Raw genomic sequence first — 23017 nt, 5'->3', positions numbered from 1 at the left:
AGACTCTTGCCGGTACTTTCCTTGCGTGCAAGCAGCTGAGTCCTGCTGGCGGGAGCTCCCTGGGAAGTGGGAGCTGAGCGAGAGCCGCTGGACTCTTCCCCAGCATCGGGTGGCTGCGATGGGGATACGGGGTGATGGGGTTGAGACAGCGATTTGGTCGCTGATGTTGCTGCCTTTCTCTTTGGCAGAGAGGGGGATGTCCTCCGTGCCCGTGCAGATGAGACCAGGCTGAGAAGAGGACGGCACATTCATATCCAACACTCCAATCGGCCTCATTTGTGCTGCTCCATTTGCCCCAGTGACGAAAAGCCTCCCTGCCCATACCTGAGCCAGCCCTGCTGAGCCCTAGGCACCAGCATGGCTCCACAGTGATTTTGGAGGCTGGAGGGTATCAGGAGCCACTCTCCAACACGGAGATATTCCAACAGTGAGATTTTATCCTGCGTGCGCAGGGAAGGGAGCGCTCCCATCCCTGCTGCATTGCTCCAGCCTGGCCCCACGCAGCCACCACAGGCCCCCGATGCCCAGCTGGATTGGGGCAGTGTGACCCACACCGCGCTGTCCGCATGGCCTCCTCGGATGGGCTGCAGTATCGGGCACTCTACGAGTACCAGAAGGACCGGGAGGAGGACCTGGCACTGTGCCCTGGGGATGTGCTGACGGTCAGCAGGGCTGGGCTGCTCAGCAACCCCGACTACAAGGACGGGGACGAGCGCAGCCCCCAGGGTTGGCTCCACGGCCTCAACGAGCGCACCAAGGAACGCGGCAACTTCCCTGGCACCTACGTGGAGTACCTGGGTCCTGCACGCATCGTCCCCACGGCTGCCAAGGCCAGGCCACGGCCCTTGCCCCCACCTCCCGCGGGGACCCCTGCGCCCTGGGGTGAGTGATGGGACAGTGGGAAAAGGTGGGAACCCATGGATGGGTATCCACTGCAAGGCAGTGAGGGTGGCACGGAGCCCAAATGGATCCTTGCGTTGGGGGTGGCTTGGTGGGGATCCGCTCTCAGGATGGGGATCCAACCTCAGATGGTGGAACTGCCCTGGGATTTATCTTCCTGGGTGCATTGAGGCAGTGGCAGGAGGAGCAGGGGGTGCCTGGGGTGTTGTTCCTCCAAGCAAATGCACTGCAGGGATTGCTTCTCGCTGACATCCTGCTGTGCTGGAATGGGGTGTCCAAGGGGGTCTGGGTCTGTGACAGCACAGAAGATGCAGGAGTCCTTTGGTCCACCAGGAAGGAGCAGAAAACCCCTGGTGGTCCTTGGGGACATTTTTTTTTCCCAACTGCTCTTCTCCCCATCACTGCGGCACCCGATTCCAGCTGCTCTCAGTGCCTGGGTGAGCGCTGGCCCCTGGCCAGCTCCCAGCCTCCTGTCACTTTGTGCTAACTGGGACAGGGGACTATCTTGGCAGGCAGCAGGGTTGATCCCTGGGAGGCTCCTCCATCCCTGGAGGCTGCAGCACGGCGCTGGGGGGGAAGTTTGACAGGACCTTTTGTGGCGTGGGGGCTTCCAGCCGCTTCTTTGCTGGGATCTGCCCAGCTAGCTCTGCCCTCACCACTTAATGTGGCCGAGTGCGTTGGGACTGGAAGGAATTTCACAGCAGTTGTGTAAGGTACTTGGCTAAAAAAAAGAGATGTGAAGTGAAAAAAACCCTCATCCAGCCAGGCACAATGTGGCAACCCTGGCCAAAGCAGAGGTGGTGTTCTCCTCTGGGATGCAATGGAAGAGAAATAGCTGTCTGTGTGGAGATGGGGCTTGGAAAGCAGCACTGGCTAATCGAAACCTGCCCAGCTGCAGGCCTGGTGCCTCGGGCACCCTCCTTGCTGAATTGGAGACCATGGATGTGATAACCAGAGAGGCAACATTTCTCCAGGGCTGGGTAGGCATTGGAGGTATCTGAGTGCTGGGTTTAGAGGGGCACCTGCTGCTGAGAAGCCAGTCTCCCTCCAAAATATTGTTCAAGACCTCCTTATAATGGTGATTTAAGAGGGTGGGGAGAAAATATTGTTCAAGACCCCCTTATAACGGTGATTTAAGAGGGTGGGGAGCACTGGCCCAAGCACAGCAGGACTCTACTGGTGTGGGACAACCATCTACCACTGCGTGTGGGATTGCCATGTGGATCTTGTCGCTCAGCCCCCTGATGGCAGCATGAGGAGCATTCTGGGACCCCTCTCTGCCTCACCAGAACATGGTGCTCCTCCTTGAGTGATGTTCCGAGCGTGCAAAGGCATCCGCAGTCCCTGAGGCTTTGTCAGGGATCAGTGAGCAGCTATTTGGTGACTTTGGAGGAGAGAGGAGACCACTTTTTTGGGCCAGACAAGGAAGTGGTCTGAGCCACCTTCCCAGTCGAGTTCATTGATGCTTGAGGAGCCCTCTGGCTGTTTGGCAGGCAGAGCCCTAGAGAACTCAGTGCTGTAGTGTGGACGGAGCAGGCTCAAGGGCTCTCCAATTTAACAATTTCATTTTTTAAAAAAAGTAAAATTGAGTTGTTTTGGGTTTTTTTTTTTAATAAGGAAAAACTAAAACCAGACTCTGGGGGTAGATGGGGGAGGGTGCTGCCATCTGCAGGACATGCTTTGACCATGGATGTTGGGTGCTGCCTGCTGTGGGTGCCCCTCTGGGGTGGCTTTCCTGGGAGATGCTGGGGTGTGCGGGCACCTTGGGGGGACTCTCACAACCTATAACCCCATCTTTCTGCAGCAGCAGAGCAGCGTGTACCATTTTATGCCTGTTTAAACCCAAACCTTCCAGCTGGCGGGATTTCCCTTAGAGTAAATATCTCCAACATCCTCTTGGAAGACAAGGCACTTTTTTTTTTTTTTTTAAATTCTTCCCATACTGTTTCCATTCCCAGATGGAGGTTTTGAAGGACACTTTTTTCTGGCTGGCCAGAATGCTTATTTTTCTGTGCCAACAGCGTATTGCCATGCGTGAAGCCCCTGTGCCCACCGAGCTCCGGTGCTGCCTGGGGACCCTGAGCAGGATGAAACAGGGTGTCCTGAATGGGGGAGAGACTCTGCATTTCCCAGCTGTACCCTGGAGCCAGGGCTGGCTCTGCAGGGAGGAATGGTCTTTTTTTAATTAAATAACATCCTAAAAATGGCTCTGCAGTGGATTTGAGTCCCAGAGGGCTTCCCAAGAGCTTGGCAGCTGGTTTGCCCCTGCCTGGTTGTCCTGGGTGGCATTTCTGCTGTGAGGCATCACCTCTGCTTCACCCAAGGTCGGAGCCAAGTGGCGTGTCAGGATGCTGGGGTCCAGCTAAGGTTCCAACCTGAGCTTGGGGCTATTCCTACTGTTTTCAACAAGAAGAAACAGATGGCAATTTTTTTGCAGCCACCACCTTTTCCCTAAGCCATCAGCTGGGAGACCAAAGCCCAGTTTTTCCTAATTAAAAAAACACTTGTGCGGTGGGGACATTTTCCATGGGCCCCCAACCACATGCTTTGCTTTAAACCTTGAAATCTTCCTTATTCCCACCCAAAGCCATCCGTACATCCCTGTCAGACAGTGGAGGGTCCCAGCAGTGCCTGGGGACCAGATCAGCCACCCATGAACAGGAGACTTCATCCCACCCTCTTCCCCAGGGAGCATCAGGGCATCACTGCAGCAAAGATCAGAGCCTGGATCCACCCCTTGCGGCCAGGTTGTGATTTTGCAAAAAGTCGAAGGCAGGGTGGCTGTGCCCGAAGTCTCTATGATTGTTGTTATTTTGCTTTTTCATTTCTTAAAATTATTATGGGTTTCTTGGCTTCAATACCTGAGCATCCAGGCTTCTGTTAGGCAGCAAAACCCAAAGATGGACTGAGCATAACAAGGTAGCTGGCTGAGCTGAAGCACACCTCACTGTGGGGAAGAAGTCATGCTCGGGCTTTATTTAATTTGCTATATTTTAAAAAATATATTTGCAGCAGAGCAGATCCAAATAAAATGGGCAAAGAGCTCTTGGTACATCAGCCTTTACAGATGCCACCCATAGCCCAGCTCTGGAGTGCTGCAGCAGCCCTGCCAGCCCCTGCCTGCTGCCCTCCAAGGGGTGGATTCAAGGCAGGAAAAAAAAAAAGTAGGGGGTGGAAATCCCAGAACTGTGTTCATCAGGTATTCCTGCACAGGAAGGGTTTATCAGATGGGGTGATAAGAAGGGTTTCCCTGATGGGATGGGGCTCCCCAGGGGCTGGGGAGGTCTATGCCAGCCAAAGAAGCGGCTGAGTCCTCCCTGGGCTTGTGTTCATCCCTGCTGTAGACAAGAAAATTCAAGTGTGAGGGAGCTGCAGGGAGCTGTCTGTGCCGGGTGTGGATCTGGCCCCACAGCTCCTGCTGGTGCCACTAAAGACTGTGGGTGATGAGAGGGGCCAATCCTCAGTGCCATGGGAGGAGAGGTGGGGAAGAGGGTTGGGCTTGAAGGGTCTCCATGCTCAGGGCAGGACGCTCAGCGTGTGCCTGAGCAGGTCTTTGCATCTCAGCCAGTGGCTGAGCCCCCAATGGCAACTCTTTCTGCAAAAAGAACATAAAAATAGGGGAGAAATTCTCCAAAACTGGGCACAGATGAATTGAAGTGTTGGTTGTGGCTGTGCCAAAACAGCAGCTTGCTCCTGTCCTGGGGCAAGCAAGGAAGGAGGCTGGAATTCCTACAGGCAGGAATTTCTAAGCCCCTTGTCCCCATCTTTCCATCACAGGGCTCCCTGGGCAGGCAGAGCTCACCGAGCACCCCACTCTCCCCGAGCAGGTGCTGACGACCGTGGCCAGGCTCATCGAGGCACTGGAAAAACAAGGTAGGGGCAGCTGTGGTGTCTGTCTGCAGGGCACATGCGGTGGCGTGTGCGAGACCACTCATTCTACTTAGAATCATAGAATCACCAGGTTGGAAAAGACCCACCGGATCATCGAGTCCAACCATTCTCATCAATCACTAAACCAAGTCCCTCAGCACCTCATCCACCCGTCCCTTAAACCCCTCCAGGGTAGGTGACTCAACCACCTCCCTGGGCAGCCTCTGCCAGTGCCCAATGACCCTTTCCATGAAAATTTTTTTCCTAATGTTCAGCCTAAATCTCCCCTGGTGGAGCTTGAGGCCATTCCCTCTCATCCTGTCTCCTGTAACTTGGGAGAAGAGCCCAGCTCCCTCCTCTCCACAACCTCCTTTCAGGTAGTTGGAGAGAGCAATGAGGTCTCCCTTCAGTCTCCTCCAGGCTAAACACCCCCAGCTCTCTCAGCCGTTCCTCATAAGGCCTGTTCTCCAGCCCCTTCACCAGCTTCATTGCTCTTCTCTGGGCTCGCTCCAGAGCCTCAACATCCTTCTTGTGGTGCGGGGCCCAGAACTGAACACAGGATTCCAGGAGTGGTCTCACCAGTGCCGAGTACTTGTGTTGGGAGATGCCCTGAGAGCTTTTCTAGAGCCAAATCTCTCCTCACGAACCCTGGTACCCATGCAGCTTGGGTAAAGTGAGGGATCTGGGTGGTCTCAGTCCCTGCTTGCTTCCATCGCATTGGAGGGGAGGATGTAGGACTCGGGAGTGACTCCTCTCTCCTGGCTGCTCCCCAGGTCTCGACAGCGAGGTGCTCTACAGATCCAGCCCAGGTGCGCTGGGGGATGCTGAGCTGAAGCAAGCTCTTCTGACAGGTAAGTCCCAGCGCTGTGTCCCTCCTAGGAGGGCGAGCTGTGCTACCCAGGCAGAGCAGGGACGGCTTATTGGCTCCAACTTCATTATGCCCCTAATTACAGCTCTGTAAAGCCCTGTTTGTATGCAAGTCCCTCTCTGCTCCCCAAAATACCCTGGTATGATGCTGCCAAGAGGGATCACAGAATCACCAGGTTGGAAAAGACCCACCGGATCATCAAGTCCAACCATTCCTATCAAACACTAAACCATGCCCCTCGGCGCCTGATGCAGGTGTGGAGCTGGGATGCTTCACCAAAAGCTCTATTTTAGGGGTTTTAGGGAGAAAAATATTTTGTTCTGCAAACCTCTAGGCTTTCTATTTGAAGAGCAAGGCAGGCTCTTGTGGGTGCGACAGGGAAAAAGAAAAAAAATCGGGTGGGGGGGGTGTAAAGCTTCTTTTTTAGGAGAACGTGAAGCGTTTTGTGCGGCTGGGGGTGGGGGGAGGTATGAGCAGGGTGAGAAAACCCATCTCCCAGCTTTGCTCCTAAATTCACGGCTGGGATGGCACGGGGATGTGATGGATACGGCGTGCTGCTCCGGTCTGGGGTCTGGGGGTGCTGCATGGAGCATCTCCATCCTCCTCTGGCCGCGGTGCCCAGAGGGCGGCACTGTGGCTCCAGGCACGGTCCAGCCCCGAGCAGCCCGGGTCTGGCACCGCATCCCCCCAGCATCCCGGGAGCTGCCGGGGGAGGGGAGCCGGCGGCAGCCGGGCCGTGTTGCTGTGGAGAAGGGCTGTGATGAAATCGCTATATTAAGCAACATGACCTCATCTCTTCCCCCGCGCACCGGGAGCCGAGTCCTCGCCGGGCGGGGGACGGAGCTGCGGAGTAGGAAGGGATGCAGGAGAGGATGCCGGGGGGGTCCAGGAGAGGATGCTGGGGTGTTCTGGGGGTCGCAGGAGAGGATGCTGAGGTGTCCCGGGGCTGTGGAGAAGGAAGGGATGCAGGAGAGGATGCTGGAGGGTACCGGGAATCTCAGCAGGAGATGCTGAGGTGTCCCAGGGCTGTGGAGAAGGAAGAGATGCAGGAGAGGATGCTGGAAGGTACCGGGGGTCCCAGCAGGGGATGCTGAAGGTTCTGAGGCTGCAGAGAAGGAGAGGATGCTAGAGGGTCCCAGGGGTCGCAGGAGGGGATGCTGGAGTGTCCTGGGGCCGCGGAGAAGGAAGGGATGCAGGAGAAGATGAAGAAGTGTCCCAGGGGTCCCAGCAGGAGATGCAGGGGTCTTGGGGCTGCTCCATCCCCACTGCCCAAGGAGGGCTCTGCTCCCCCAGGGATAATGGGGGGCACTGTGCACCCCAGAACTCTGCTGCTCTCCTCTTGCAGATGCTCCTGTAGTCTGGGGAAGGCAGGAGTAGCAGGTGCTCAGATTTCCCAGCTGGTCTGCAGAGGAGGTGAAGGCATCCAGACACCAATGGGCACTGATGCCCAGGCTAGGCAGGGAGGGGCAGCAACAACAGCATGAGAAGGATGTTTTGCTTTCTGAGCACGCAGGAGTTACAGGTCCTCCGTCCTCCCCGTGCAGGCAGTGCAGCATCCCCAGCAGGCACAGGGCTCCCTGGCAGCACTGCAGTGGTCACTACCAAAATCCTGCCCAGCCTTAGGAGACTCCCTCAGGCCAGGGGTAAAATCTGCTGGCTTTGCTGGAGCCTGGGCGGGAGCTCTGAGCAGCTGCTGTGTCCATCCAGATTTTCATCTCCTACCACAGGTCCCAGCACTGGGCAGAGAAATGCTATAATTATTTTTTCTCAAAACGTTTGAAAGCCTTGAAAATCCTCAACAGCCCCAAGAGACTTGATGCTCCCATGCCTCCACATCTCCTCAAGGACCTAAATAAGCTCTTTTATTTGGAAACCTAGGGGGCTGCACTTGGCAGCACCAGGGCTGGACAAAACCGGGGCTCCCTGTAGCTGGCTGGAGCAGGTAGGGAATATCAGGCATTTTCTAGCTCTCAGACAGACGAGCTGATGCTCAGCCCTGCTGGAGGGATGCTCTGCAAACAGGATGGGGATGATATTCCTGCCAGCATCACAGCAGAGCCCAGAGTTGGCAGCCTGTCCCCCCAACAACCTCCTGCAGACCAGAGACCCAGTAGTTCTTCCTCTGGGCTCTGCTGGAGCTCTAACAGGGCTGGGATGGGTAGGAGAGCACCTCTGCTTTGGGTCCTGTACAGGCCCTTTCATTGCGCTCGGTGGAGTAAAACATCCCTGCCAAAAAGTAAAATAAAATATAAGTTTGCATGTCCCATGCATGAGATGGTAGAGGCAAGAGTCTTGTTTCTCTTCCTCTCCTCTCCTGATGGTCCATCCCTCCAGCACCTCATCTCTGCCAGCAGCCTGCCTGCAAATGCCAAGCAAACGTCTTGGGGGATGGGAAGAAACCAGAGCCAGGGCTGGTGGTGGCTGGAACTGAACCCCATCTCGGCCAAGGGGAAAACCAGGTTCCCACTGGGGGTTTCAGCTTCCCTGCAAATACACAAATCATGCTGGTGTTTGGCAGAGGTTCCAGGAAAACTGCTAGAAAGTGTATGGAAAAAGGAGGAGGGGCTGAAAAAGTTCAGGTGTTGGTTTTCTAACCCCCAAATCTTAAGGTGTCAGAGAAAGCAGAGTGTTTTCTACACTGAAAGAGTATCTGAACTTTCAGTGAGGAGGGTGTGGAGCTTTCTCTCAGGACAAGGAGCCCTACAGGTCAAAGTGGTCCTGGCTGTCCTGGGGAGCCCATGGGCAGTGCAGCTGCCCGTCTGAATTGTGCTGATCAAGCCCTTTCCCCATTCCTGGCTCTTTTGGAGCCCTTACCCCCAAGCTTTGGGATGAAGGTTTTCCCATCTGTGTGATTCTAGATGCTGGGCTGAGCCTGTTCCCATCCTGGTGCTGTTGATGTCCTGCAGGACAATGGCATCTGGCTACGGGCTAGAGCCTGTGCACCAGAATTGGTATCTCCATGTTGGATGATGCAAGAAAAAAACATTTATAGGTACAAAAAGAAAAAAAAAGAAAGCAAAGACGGAGTTCATCAATAAAAGGGGTTCTGTGAAGCAAGCATCTCCACAGCCACCTGGCTAAGATGCCACCAGGGCCAGCGGGTGAAGCAAGGATGGGCTCACAGCCGGCTTATGCTGGCTCCAGAGGAGAATTAATTGGTTTAGGGTATTCAGTGCTTGATTCAGTCCATTATGCCCTGAGTGGCAAGCAGAGCCATGCAACATCACTGCACATGGGAGTCAGAGTCACGTGGCGGTACCGAAAAGGCACTCAACGAAACGCCACAGCCCCACGGGGGGCTGGGAGGACTCACTAAAGGGTTGCAGCAATCAGCTGGCCAGGAGCCCTGCTGCAGCCACAGGGAAGGAGTTATGGGCAGAAAAAGAAGAAGAAAGTGGAGCTTTAAGATCTTTAAATGACAGCAGCAGGGTACAACACTCCTCTTCCCCCTGGGTGATCTCTGCGGTGCCCCAGTGAGGGGTTGCTTCATGGCCTGGGGGCACACAGAGGAGGATTTCCAGCCCCCAGCACTCCTACTGTTCCCTGTGGGTGGGTGGCTCAGGGGCTGTTTAGAGCACGGGGATGGGGCAAATCATAGAATCACTAGGTTGGAAAGGATCCACTGGATCATTGAGTCGAACCATTCCCATTGATCACTAAACCATGTCCCTCAGCACCTCATCCATCCATCTTTTAAACCCCTCCAGGGAAGGTGACTCAACCCCCTCCCTGGGCAGCCTGTTCCAGTGCCCAATGACCCTTTCTGTGAAATATTTTTTCCTGACATCATCCTGTGGACTAGAGGCGTACGAGGCCCTTCAGTGCCTACGGGTGATGTCTTCTCACCCCATGCTTGCTCAGGTTTCTGCCTGTGTCCCGTGAGATGTGCCGGGCAGCACTCTCCTCACCGCTGCTGGAAACCTGGGACCTTCTCTGGATGGTGGCAGCAGAGCTGTGGGTGGGCTAGTGGGTGCTGGAGCTGTTCAGAGCTGCAGGACCCGACCCTGGGGAGGCTCAGCTTGGTGATGGCTGCAAAGTCCTATGTGTAGTAGCCAGGCAGAACTTTGCCACCACTGGGTAGGGATAATGCGCATCCTTATCCTTCCTCCCTTGTGGGAGGATAGGGCACAGAGCCTCTGTGAGTCCCCTGTGACTCCTTGGGTGCCCCATATGTCTCCGATGGGGCTGAACCCACCCAGCACTGAAACCTCCTGCATTTTGGATACCCTATGCCCTGATCTGGGTTCTTGAGTCCATCACCAGATTATAGAATCATAGAATCAGCAGGTTGGAAAAGACCCCCAGTATCATTGAGTCCAACCATTCCTGTCAACCACCAAACCACGTCCCTCAGCACCTCATCCACCCGTCCCTTAAACCCCTCCAGGGAAGGTGACTCAACCACCTCCCTGGGCAGCCTGTTCCAGTGCCCAATGACCCTTTCTGTGAAAATTTTTTTCCTGATGTTCAGCCTGAACATCCCCTGGAGGAGCTTGAGGCCATTCCCTCTCGTCCTGTCCCCTGTCACTTGGGAGAAGAGCCCAGCTCCCTCCTCTCCACACCCTCCTTTCAGGTAGTTGTAGAGAGCAATGAGGTCTCCCCTCAGCTAAACATCCCCAGCAAACACCACGAGCCTTTCCCAAGTAGCGCTGGGAAAATCTTCCATGGCAGCAGGGCCGGGCAGCAACCGCTGGCACCTTGGGGTGCTGGAGCGAATCGGGCGGCAGCGCGAGGCGGATTGGAGCCGGTGTCTCCAGGCGTGCGGTGCCTGTGCTGCCATTCCGCACGCTTTGATGTCGGCCCCGGCGCAGAGCAGTCTGCCTGGAGACACGCTCACATGCCCGGGAATTAGGTCAGGGCTCGGTGGGGATTAGCGGGCGGCGGTGGGTCCCGTGGCTTTCCGGGAGCTGCTGCCGGGCAGAAATGGCTGGGGTGGAGGGGAGAGCAGGCCAGGGGGCCTCACTCCGCTCCCCCTATCACCAGGGCTCCGATGCCCAGGGAGGGAGCACATCCTCATCCCTGAGATGCCAGAGAGGGGCTGGAGGCCTCCGAGGGCTCTTGTTTCCCCTGGATGAGCTATTGACCCCACCACAATGACTTTACTCCCGAACACAAGGCGCCCCGGTGCCTGCTGCGCTGCTTTTTATTTATACCTGCAGTGGAAATAAACCCTGCATCGTCAGAGCCTGGCAAGAGGCATGAGCTCATCTCTTATATTTGGTGGTGATGAAAGAAGGGTAAATAAATGGCAGCAGCGCAGACGGCCCTGCCAGAGCCATCGGGATGAACTGGAGGAACTTTCGCCGTCCCCTCCCATGGCTGTTGGGGAACCTGAGAAAGGGGGCTGCCTCGCTGGTCACCCTTGAAAGGGGGTCCCAGCACCGCTGCCCTGTCTGAGTGCAAGTACGTTAAAGAGAAACCCAGATGGGAGGGTGTCTGGGGCTGCCAGGAGCTCCCGTGCACGGGCAGCTGCCAAGTCCCCAGCACGAGGTACCAGCAGGCTGGCTGAGAGATCTTACAGTGATGCTGAATCAAAGGTGAAGAAGTGACAGGGGACAGGACGAGAGGGAATGGCCTCAAGCTCCACCAGGGGAGGTTTAGGCTGAACATTAGGAAAAAATTTTTCATGGAAAGGGTCTTTGGGCACTGGCAGAGGCTGCCCAGGGAGGGGGTTGAGTCACCTTCCCTGGACGGGTTTAAGGGACGGGTGGACGAGGTGCTGAGGGTCATGGTTTAGTGATTGATAGGAATGGTTGGACTCGATATACCAGTGGGTCTTTTCCAACCTGGTGATTCTATGATTCTATGATTCTAAAAATGCCCTGATTTGGTGCACGGTTCCCCAGGAAGCCCCCACTGTGGGATTTCCAGGAGCCTCAAACACCTGGTTGGCTCCGTGGGGTGTGCAGATCCTTGTGCAAGCACCATCCATGCAGATGGGAAGGTAACAGCCCCCTGGAGCAGATGACAAGGACATCAGAGCAGCACCAGCTGAGAATTAAACCTAGAAGTTCCAGAAGGGGTAGGGAAACTGCTAAGTCAGTATTCAAGTCAGCCCCAGGAATGGGTAGCTTTGATGCCCTTCTACCATGGGGACAACACGTCACATTATAGAATCATAGAATCATGGAACCATAGAATCACCAGGTTGGAAAAGACCCATCGGATCATCAAGTCCAACCATTCCCATCAATCACTAAACCATGTCCCTCAGCACCTCGTCCACCCGTCCCTTAAACCCCTCCAGGGAAGGTGACTCAACCACCTCCCTGGGCAGCCTGTTCCGGTGCCCAATGACCCTTTCTGTGAAAAATGTTTTCCTAATGTTCAGCCTGAACCTCCTCTGGATGAGCTTGAGGCTGTTCCCTCTCATCCTGTCCCCTGTCACTGGGAGAAGAGGCCAGCTCTCTCCTCTCCACAACCTTTCAGGTAGTTGTAGAGAGCAGTGAATTCTCCCCTCAGCCTCCTCTCCTCCAGGCTAAACAAGATCATGGCAGCACTTGGTGACCGAGGTCCAGCTTAGCCTGTAGGGCTCCCTGCTGCGAGAGAGGCTGCGGGGTCTGGGCAGGGTCTGCACCCTCTCACACCACTGGCTGGGGATGTGAGTCCAGCTGTCACCTGTGGCCACACGCAGGGAACAGCCAGTGACCAGGACCTGCTCAAGCACAAGCCCCCCCAACTCCTCCACACCACCTCTTGGCTAAACATCCTCTGCATTTACCGAAACTCCAGGCTTACTCACGCCTCCCTGGCTGGCTGCAGTGGCCAGGAGAGGTCCTGGTGTTTCCTGCCTGGCCTGACTCAGCCTAAAGTCCCAGCACCCCCTTTCCTCTGCTGGGATGTGGGGGTCTGGCATCCCAGTGGGAGGAGACCCATTGCTTTTCCGTCTGGGTTTGTGGCCATCCTGTACACTGCAGCCACAGATAAATTCCTGCTTTTCTTCCCCCATGGGCAAGTGATGCTCTTTGCTGGTCCTAGGCTGATTGCGAGCAGGTTGTGTGCTGGAGGGAGCTGCTATGGGGTTGGAGTTGGGGTTTTGGGGTGTATTCCTTCTATTTGTGGCAGGCGATGGAATCCCTACGTCATTCCCCTGGGGGAAGGGATGGGAACATCTGGAGAGCAGTGGGAGAGCACTGACTCATCCTGCAGCATCATTAACTTCTTATAGCTGGTTATCATCTCCCTCTGATAAGGAGAGAGAAGCATCCGTGGGGTCAAGCCGGCATAATTGGCTGGGAAGGCTCCAGGATTAACCCTTCCCCAGATGCTGTCCGAGCCTCCCTGAGCTGCTGGGGCGCAGCTGGTGCTGGAGCAACCCCAAGCCCTGCTCTCCACCTAACGGGGAGCCACTCACCAAGGGAAGGAGGGTAACTGAGGCAGGAGGGTACCCCTGGATCTCCAGGAGGCTGGGGGCAACAGGCTAATGGTTCTTTCTAGTCAACGCGCCAAGGAAAATGTTGCCATCAGCAATCCATCCTTGTTACCGGGGTGTGAATCAGCCTGGCCTCCCCATCACGCCTCTCTCTCTGGGTGGAAAGATGTTTTCAAGTCTCACTTTGAAACCGGCTGAGCCTTCCCTTTGAACGCCCCCCCAAGCCCATGCCTAACGATTCAAATGAGTTAATTAGGCCGCAGTGGAGCCTGGGGCTGATCGCCTGGGGCCAGTGCCCTGCAGCCGCCCCTTCCCTGCGCAGAAACAGCTTGCGGCTGCTCTCCCCAATTTGCACCAGCATCCTTAAGGCGAGTGACAGGTCCCTGAAGAAACCTCAGCAGCAGGCAGGAGAGAGCAGCCGGGCTCCCCCCAGGTGAGAAGGGGGTTGGGGTTTGCCTGGTGCATCCCGCTGATGGCAGCAGCTTCTTGCCCAAGCAACAAGACTCTGAGACCCCACAGCAGCATCCCTGAGTTTCAGCCACGCACTGCAGAATTTCAGCCCAAAGTGGGGGCTGGAGCATCTCACGGGATCCCTGGCGCTGCTTTCCTCCCCTTACCCAGCTGGACCCAACCTGCCAGTTCACTTCTGCAGGGCAAGTGCTACCAAAATGAGGAATTTGCTATCATTCCCCTGCAAATCCAGGTAGAAATAACACTTTTGGCCAGCTGAAAGAGTCCAGAAGTGCAACCGGGAGCTGGGAACATCAGATGGACCAGAATGGGGCTGGGGTGCAGGATGCAAGGGCTCTGCCCACCTCAAGGATGCTGAGGGCAGGGTGGCCCATAGGGTGATGCAGTGACATCAGAAGGTGCCCTGGGTCACGTTTGCGCCCTCTGTCCTGCCCTAGAGTGGTGGCATCTCTCCCAGCTGTCCCCACGCTGCCCTGGGGCACGGTTCTTGGCAGAGCGGGTGCTTGCTCCTGAAAATGAGGTAGCGTCTCCAGCAGCTGGGTTAAAGGCTTCACTTCGGGCATTGGTCAATCTGTTTTCTCTCTGGTCTCTGAGCCAAATGGCAGCCACTGGCCATAAGGGACCCGCCACAGCTTCTTGTCCCCGAGCAGGCAGAGGGGGAGGCAGGCAGGCTCCCACGATGCCTGACCCATGGTGGGGACACCCCAAGGAGAGAAGATCAAGGTCAAGGTGCACAAAACTTGCCTTTGCCAGGAGTCGGGAAGCTGTTCCCCATACCAACCCTGCTAGTCAGGTTCCTCAGAAACCTAGGAAATAGCTTTTCCCCACTCTTTTGGGCTTATTACCCGAGAAGGGACTGTGGCCTCATGTGGTTGGTGAAATGGTTGGAGACTTGAGGTACTTTCAGCTGGAAAATTCTGGGCTGGGAGGTGGGGCATCTCCCGAAATGGCACTGATTTTGGTAAAGCAGTGTCTGGGGGTAAAGACCCAGAAAGCAGAGGAAGGGAGCTCAGAGCAGGGCAAGCCCATCATCTTCTCTGTCACATCAAGCCATTTGGGGCCTGACACATCATCTTTAAGAAAGTGCAAAATTTGCTCTTTTTTCAGTACTGTCATTTAGAAAAAGTGAGAAAATCAGTTTCCACACACAAACCATTTCAAGCAATCCCAAATATCTTGGGCTTTTTTATTATTCCCCCCACCCCAAGATTTCTCCTGCAAGGAGAATTTCAAAACATTGCATTTGGCTCCAGTTTGAATCAAAGGTGGATTTTGAAACCTCCTGATCTTCGCAAAAGGGACCGTTGCCCTCTGGGTAGTCACCTCCTGGCCTGGCTGGGCTGAGAGACCTCCAAGAAAAACGCATGAAGCAATACCAAAGGATGCTGAAAGGATTCTTGCCCTTGAACCCTGGTGAAGCAACATCCCCGCACCAGCCCAGCTGTGGGGCTTGGATGGATGTTTCCCACCCTTTGGCTTCTTGCAGACCATGGGACATTTCTGCCCCTGGGTGCTTTGCCCTGGTCCCTGGAGCACCCTCCCCACCTCCCTCAGGGCAGCTGCCTTTCAGAGCTGGGAGAGCAATGCCAGCTGGGGCACATTCACGGTGTTTTGGGCTCACTGGGAGGATGACGTGTGCTTTCAGCGATGGGCAGTGTCTGGGGAATGTAACCCCATTGCATGGATGCGTTTTCCCAAGCAGTTCCTCCAGAGCTGGGGTGGCACAGGGGGCCTGGGGCAGCTCTTCAGCCCATCCCATGGGTGCTGGCATGTGGGACCCTAGGGGGACAGCAAGAGCCCCCACACCATGTGCTGGGTGCATAGTGCACACGAGGCTCTCTGGGGGCACGTTTAACTCGGGGTCAGTGGAAACTGGGGCAGGAATATTTTGCTGGGGAGTGAAATCCTGGGCTGCCACACCTGGGGGATGGAGGCACAGGCAAAGAAATTGGCACCCGTGTCTGGAGGAGGGCGTGCAGTGGTGAAAGAGCTCCAAGCTCCACGCCAGAGGGGCAGCACCACGGGCTAAGGGCTCCTGCTGTGTCTCTCCCTACAGATGCCTCGGCTGTGGACATGGACTTGTATGATGCGCAGACGCTGGCAGAGGCCCTGAAGTGGTACCTCCAGGAGCTCCCGTCGCCCCTGGTCCCCCCAGCCCTGTACAGCGAATTGGTCCATATGGCTCAAGGTAAGCACAGTCAGGCTACCCCTGTGTCTGGGAACTTTGTGGGGCTGGAGGAGCTTTGGAAAGCTCCTATTAAGGCTCCCCAGCATACGTAGGGTGGCTCCTGTCTGCATCCCCGGTCTGGATGCTGCACTAAGGGCAGATCCCAAGAAGGACCATTGGAAACATCCCCTGCACTGGAGTGACGCAGCTCCTTTTGCGAGATGCTCAAGGAAAGTGAGGGAAAACCAGATGGGCAGCTTTGCCTTGGCTGTGGCAGGGTCTTCTCCTGCAGCAGTGCCCAGAGGAGGAGATGCTGCCTGCTGGGACGTGTGGCTGCCAAGGCTGGGTGATGCTGGCCCCAGAAGAAAGCGTTGCTGTAATATTTTGGCTCTGCTGCCTGGGAATTTTTACTGTAATCTTGTTAACTTTTGGCTTTATATGGGCATAGAAAATTCTCTGCTTTTTCATCTTAGTCCCATTAGGAAGTGCCTTTAGGTCCCTGCAAGCTTTCCAGTCTCTGTGCAAATGTACAAGACCATCAATGTTTCAGGCTTTATTGTCTGGGATGTTGTTTTGGGTTTTTTTTTTCAAATAAACAGGGCAGGGCTTGTACCCAGGTCAGCAGAGTCCATGGTCTATCCTAAAGGGAAATCGGGACCAAAACCTGTTTCAAATGAGTCCCCACAGACCTGCTCAGCATCTCCCAGTCTGAGGCCCCATGGACATTACCAGGAATACATGAAGCCCTTTCCCACCTTGTTAGCTAGGACCTGAACCCCTCACCATCTCTGAATCCAGGATTTCCCCTTTCACAGCAGCTCTCGTCTTGCTGCCAGTTGCTGCATTGCCCTCCATCCCTGTGCATTTCTTCCCTGCCCTAAACCAGATTAGCTCTTGGGCAGATCATGCTCTTGGCTGACTTAAGAGGCACCAAAAAATCACCCATGGCCAAACCAGTGTGGTCTTTTCCTACCTTATCCCAGTGGGAAAAGGCAACAGGTTCTTCGTGGCCTCCAGCACAGCAGGAGAGACACCCAGGGAAGATTAGGGATAACTCACACCCTGTCATAAAATCATAGCATGGTTTGGGTTGGAAGGGAGCTTAAATATCATCCAGTTCCAACCCCTCTGCCATGGGTAGGGACACATCCCACCAGACAAGACACTCAAAGCCCCATCCAACCTGGCTGTGCGTGCCCTCCCTGCCCTGTGCAGGAGCACAGAGCCTGAAGAAATACCCCCAGGACTGGTGGCACCAAGATGCTGCCTTCCCCTCACCCACTGGAGAGAGCAGAAATCAAAGGCTGCCTCCCTCCCAAGGATAAAAAGAAAAAAAAAACAATTAGGAAGCAATTAGCTGGGTTGCCTCGTTAAGCAACTTCAAAGGGAAGCGCCTTTCCCTGGCAGCCTGCGCCAGAGCGGGCTCTGCTCCTGGCACAACGGGTGCAGGAGGAGGAGGGGGTAGAAATGGAGGCAAAACCAATGGGGATTTCTCTGGGGCTTTAAAATAAAAACAAAAACACAAGTCTTTCAGGAGACAGTGCTGGGTTTTGGCAGTCTGCCCTTGCAAGCGGGCTGCTTCTGCCCTACTCGAGGCCGCGGCCCAGAAAAGCGGCAAGCTGACCTTCTGCAGAAGGAAAAACCATCCCCAAATCCCCTCGTTGGCTGTGGACCTTCCTTCTGCAGCATCCCCCGGGTGCAAAAAAAGCATCCAGTTGGGGTAGGGGAAGCCTGGAGCAAAGCGGAGCATCCTCTGGGAGCAGCTTGTCAGACAGAGGAGCATCCCATCGCCCGCCCAGCGGGGTCAGCCAGGTTGTGGACCTGATCCAGAAGGGATGCACGAGCTGCTGCCCCTCCAGCTCTGGTGACACCAGCCCCAAGGAGGGAGCTGCCTGGGCATCAGCCAAGCCTCAGTCCGGGTGCAAAGAGCCACAGGGAGCCGAGTCAGCACTCGGCCAAGCTGCGCTTTGAAGGCAGCTGAGAGCTACAACCCTGGGGACGTCCCTGTCCCTCACAGACCAAAGGGCCAGGCCAAGGCGGGGATGGAGGGTGGCTGGAGAAAGGCTGTTTCCCGCGCCTGGGCAGGGCTGTGGTTCCAGGCTGCTGATCACACTGCTCACAAGATTGGGGAGCCCTGGCCAAGGCTGCTAGAGGGCAGCTGGGGACATGGGGGGATGCTGGTGAGAACACCACGGGGCTGTGGGCTGCTCAGGGCACCTGTGATGGGGCTCCTGGTGGCACCTCCATGATGTTCAATGTTATTAGATCCCTGCTTTTACTCACATTGCCAAAAGTAAGTGCCGTCCAACCAGCCACCCTCACATCATGGGGGGAGAGAACCACTCTGGGAGGACCACGGGGACCTTGCTATGGCTTTGCCTGTAGCTCTCATCTCAGGTGTAGAGTTTTTTCTCCTAAAAAACCTTTCCCCTCCCAGCTTGCTTTACATAGAAACACCACCAGGTTGGAAAGGACCCATCAGATCATTGAGTCCAACCATTCTCATCAATCACTAAACCATGTCCCTCAGCACCTCGTCCACCTGTCCCTTAAACCCCTCCAGGGAAGGTGACGCAACCCCCTCCCTGGGCAGCCTCTGCCAGTGCCCAATGACCCTTTCCATGAAAAATTTTTTCCTAATGTCCAGCCTAAATCTCCCTTTTACTGCAAGGGGAGAGCTGAGCCTTTAAATTTGGTAGGTCTTTGGCCACGAATTCCCAAACTGACCTTTCTTCTCCTGCTTCTTCTCTGCTGCAGAGACCTCAGGCCTGGAGGAGTGTGGCCAGCGAGCCCGAGCCCTGCTGGCCCCCCCAGCCCTGCAGCAGCCCCAGGCGCTGCTCCTGCACCAGCTCATCTGCCACTTCCACCGCCTTTGCCAGAGCACCCGCAGGAGCCGCCTCTCACCCCGGCTCCTTGCAGAGCTCTTCGGGGAGCTGCTTCTCCGCCCTGCAGCAGCCAGGTGAGGTTCTCCTGCCATGCACGGGACAGACGGGGTGAGAGAAGGGTGCCCGTAGCCAGGCACCGGCTAAGCTGGTTCTGATGGATGACAGCCCACCAGCAGCTCAGCCCCGGAGCGTTCTGAAGGGAAAGCCAGGAGCCCCCATCCTAACCGTGGTGCTTTGCCATCACATCTGTCTCACAGTGAGCAGGTGTGATGTCACGCATGGGATGCAGCATCACCCCAGTTGCACAGAAGATCCATCGGGGCAGCTGGGTGCTATCCCAGTGGTGTGGGGTTCTCCAGCGGGGCTGAGCTGCTGGCACCCTCATAGACCCCCTGCTTCTCCCTGCAGTGCTGAGACGAGCCCTGAGCTTCATGCAAAGATCCTTGAGTCCCTCATCGTGGCTGGTGAGATGGCAGAGGTGCCTGCAGCCCCTGGTAAGAGATGCCTGGTGCACGGTGGGGTCAGGGGGCAGTAATGGCAGTGAAATTTGGGGAGGGGGGAGCAGCAGGTTGTGGGGCATTTTCAGTGGCCTGTGTGGTGACAGGAAGGTGCTGTGTCTCTGCGGTGATGCCCAGGCTGTGCTGACTCCCTGGCCAGACAAGCTCTTCCCATTCCCCTCCCTCCATTCTCATCACAGAGACTGGTTTGATAGGAATGGTTGGACTCAATGATCCAGTGGGTCTTTTCCAACCTGGTGATTCTATGATTCTAAGGTTTGGGGGCATTTCTTTGCAGCCCCTCGGAAGGTTTGGAACTGTTCTGTTGCTTAATGTCTGTGTTGCTGCTCTTTGGTCCTGGTGAGGTTCAAGCAGGTCCAGTTCTCCCATCTGGGGGACTCAGCCTGTGTGGGTGCTCTCAGTTGGGCTCTGCTGCTCAGCTTGTTTCAGTGAACAGGGATCTGGCTGCAGTCTGGGAGGAAAAGGCTACCAACAGAGCCATAAAATGGCAGGATAATGCTTGCTACTGGACCAAATCCAGGTTTATGATTTTTTGACTTGCATGTAGTTTTCATGTGTACAGAATCGCTCTGTGTCCATCAACACACTGCTGGGCATCACCAGGATGGGGAGGAGGGATGGGGACTGGTCGTCCACCCCTCTACAAGTGGAGAAAGGAACTGGGAGCGTGTGTTTTCTGCACAGGTTAATGACCTTACTCAGCCTTCTCCCCCCAGGACTGCAGTTCTACCCCTTTTATTACCAGTACCTCCAACACCTCTTTGCTTTTACTCTCTTATGGTTGGACCCGATGATCCGGTAGGTCTCTTCCAACCTGGTGATTCTATGATTCTATCGTGGTTGAAGTCCCAGCCGTCCCAGCCCTCTGCTGGCCACCTTCTCTTGTCACATCGCTCTTGCTTGGTGGCATCTCTTATCCCATCAGTGTCCAAACCTGAAGCATGTGCTCCTTGTGATCTCTGCAGCGCTCCAAGGATAGGAGGCAAACAGTCCGTTTGGGCAGGTATGCGTGTGGCAGGGAGGGACAGTCCTTAAGGACCACAGAGGTCCATCCCTGTGGGATCCCATCTCCACAACGCCACTGAGATCCAGCTGTGTCCCCACACCAAGCTGCCCAGACCCCCAGGAGGCACAATTGCTTCCAGCTGTCCCTCTTGGAGATATGTCAGTGTTGGCCCCAGTGAGTGCTGTCTCCTCGTGATCTATCTGTGTCCTTGTCATCACCCTGCTTCCCTAGGGGGTGGCCGGGCCAGGCAGGATTACAACTCTAAATATTCCTCATAAATCAGCCCTTTCAGACCTGTCATCTTATTTATTGCTCTCCCCTGAGATCTCACCCACGAGTTTGTCGAGATCTGCACGGCTCTTCCACCCGCTGATCCAGATGTTGGGCAGCTGCAGCCCAGCAATCTCCAGGGTCGCTGCTGCTGTCCCTGGATCCTGTGCTGTCACCGGTTGTCCCCACCTGGAACTCAGCAGAGGGGTTGGGCAAGACTCTGAGATCCTTATCCCCTTTCTGCATCAAAATCTCTCCTATGAGCGTGTCCTGCCATGGGCACCCCACAAGTGTGGGGCAGGGCACAGGTTCGCTGCCCCGTGGGCTGTGATGCTTCGGGACTTCACACAAGTCCTACCACCTCCCCTCTCTTTGCTGTGGTTATTATTACTTGGCTGTCATCACATTAGGATGTTGGGAAGCTTAATTAAATGCCTGCAAAGCGTTTTGGAGAGCTGCGGATGAAAGGCGCTATATATAAAGCGCGAAGAATTATTATTAGCGGTGGGGTCCGTGCCCCGGCCCCACTCCCATCGTCCTGGCCCCACTCCCCCGCTGCCTGCACGTCCTGGCACTGTGATTATTTTTGTGCATGTGTGGAGTTGTGGTTTTATAATTATACATGTAAAATAGCTATAAATACCCTGCAATAACACGGCGGGCGTGTGCGCATAGCACAGGAATAGGAATCGGTAGCTGACACGGAGGAAACCGCCGTGTGACCTCATTCTGACTCAGGAGTAAATATACATCGTGCGAGCAGTAGCTGGAGGGGGTTTGGGGCAGCTGGGGGAGTTTTGGGGCTGTGGGGACAGCGGCTGCCTTGGGAGCAAGGGCCATGGTTTGGGTTAGGTCTGAAGACAGCTGCTAACCCCAGGGAGGCTCCTGGGGCATTGGGGTTCCTCCTCTGCCGTGCGTCCTGGGGCTGATGGTGGAGGCTTGGATGTGGAAATGATCAAGGATAAAAATGTAAATTATGAACTCTGGTTCCTGGAGGGTCTTCCCGGGGTGGATTCACTCTCATTAAGTTTGCTGAATCCCTTTTCCTCAGGCGCTGCTCCTGGCAGGTCTCTGTAGCCGCCTGTGCCAAGGGAAATGGCATGGGATGGGTCTGGGATGGTTCCTGGAAGCTCTTCCCACTGGCTGGGGAATGCAGCAGCCGGGTCATGCTGGAGGCACTGGTTTGCTTGCAACCGTGCGCCGATTTGCATGGGGCAATGCCTTGGGTTGGTGGCAAACCTGGGAATGAGCCTCTAGGGACAATCAGTCACATCCAGGCCACCTTGCTGTGCTCTCCAGCAAGGTCCCAGCGCAGGACAGCTGTCCCCAGACATTTCTGAGTCCTGTGGGGACCCAGGGGGACACACACAACCTGCAGCAGCACCCCCAAACCCAGGGGCCACCACTTACCGAGCAGGGTGAGGGGGCAGGGGAAGGCAGAGGGAAGAAGTGATGCAAATACCAGCTCAGCTGAAGGAAGATGACTTCATCTCCTTTCCTCTCCTGGTGCTATTTATAGCCACTTTAATTTACTCCCTTTTGCTTTATTATCTCTCCAGCAAGCCGTTATTCCTCAGACAGCAAGATGCCTTTACTCACCATGCGGCACAGAATTCTGCACTAAAAATCCCGACCCAACACCAAAAAATAGCCCCAAACACGAAGGGTGGGAGGCAGGAAAAGACAGCAGAGCGCTAAGGGCAGGAGCATCTCTGTCCTGTGGTGTAGGTTTCGGGAGAAAATGAGAGGATTTGGGGTCCTTTTAGGGAAAAGAATTAGAATCGAGAAAGGGAGATGTCCCCCTTCCTCCTTCAGAGCAGTGGCTGGAGGGGATGGGACCAGTGGTGCTGGGACACCCTCCTCACCCCAGAGAGTGTCTGTTGTTGTGATGGACCCTGCTGAGGCAGGTATCCTCTGCTCCAGCAGTGCCCCCAGCCCTTCCCCTCTTTCTGTGTGGCAGTGGTACAATGTCAGCAGTGGGGAGCAGGCTCCAGCACCAGCCCAAGCGCCTTGAAAACATCTTCCCAAACAGCAGGTTTGGCAGCCTTGTGCCATGGGGAAACTGAGGCACACCTCCCCATGGAATCATTCTCCCAGCAGCTCCAAAATCCAGTCCTTGTGGGTCGATCCCCAGATGCCCAGCACCAGAGCACCCCGCACCCCACTGCTCAGCAGGGATGGAGGTCACAGAGCTGCTACGGCGGTGCTGGGGATGGGTGACATCCCGTTACATCTTGTGATGTGACACGCTGGGCACTTCCCCAGCTGGGCTCCGCGCAGGCACCTCTGTGGCAGCATTGCCATCAAGCGGGACTGCCACATGAAACCGAATTAGAAATATCTGGCTTTTAAGTTTTCAATTAGCATTTTTGCTGTTTGCTTTCTTCTGGGTCCAAGGGGAAAGCCCGTCCTCTCGCTCTCCCCGGCTCACATGTCAATGTGCCATGGTGGAGGTTACAGTCTTAGATGTGCAGGGGGTCAGGAGGGAGCAGAGAGCTTGCCAGGAGGGGCCAGCCTGCGGGTGCAGACCCTGGCCTGCCCGGGATGCTGGAGACTGTGTCCACTCACCGCCCTGCCTGCGTGGGAGCATCCCGGCACAGCCACAAGCATCCCACTGCTTGGCCTGATGCACTGGCTGCAGAGTGCCTCTGGTTTGCATTAGCCCGTAGGTTTTGATCCTCTTGGGGCTG

The 23017-nt window shown here is 55.6% G+C and overlaps 1 protein-coding gene across 1 annotated transcript in view; it reads left to right on the top strand.

The window, feature by feature from the left end:
* Positions 1 to 217: 217 nt before the first annotated feature.
* The window catches only part of PIK3R3 (phosphoinositide-3-kinase regulatory subunit 3), a 77806-nt gene continuing 55006 nt past the window's right edge, over positions 218 to 23017 (top strand). Inside the window, exons 1-6 of the mRNA XM_069863021.1 lie at positions 218 to 882; positions 4678 to 4773; positions 5544 to 5621; positions 15538 to 15669; positions 18406 to 18607; positions 18942 to 19027. Coding sequence (XP_069719122.1) covers positions 567 to 882; positions 4678 to 4773; positions 5544 to 5621; positions 15538 to 15669; positions 18406 to 18607; positions 18942 to 19027 — 910 coding nt within the window. The 5' untranslated portion in view covers positions 218 to 566. The remainder of the gene's footprint in view (positions 883 to 4677; positions 4774 to 5543; positions 5622 to 15537; positions 15670 to 18405; positions 18608 to 18941; positions 19028 to 23017) is intronic.

This window comes from Phaenicophaeus curvirostris, chromosome 8 (assembly GCF_032191515.1).
Source record: "Phaenicophaeus curvirostris isolate KB17595 chromosome 8, BPBGC_Pcur_1.0, whole genome shotgun sequence".
NCBI classification, from domain to species: Eukaryota; Metazoa; Chordata; class Aves; order Cuculiformes; family Cuculidae; genus Phaenicophaeus; species Phaenicophaeus curvirostris.
Note: the sequence above shows the minus strand (reverse complement) of the source record. Positions and strands in the feature narration are given on the sequence as shown.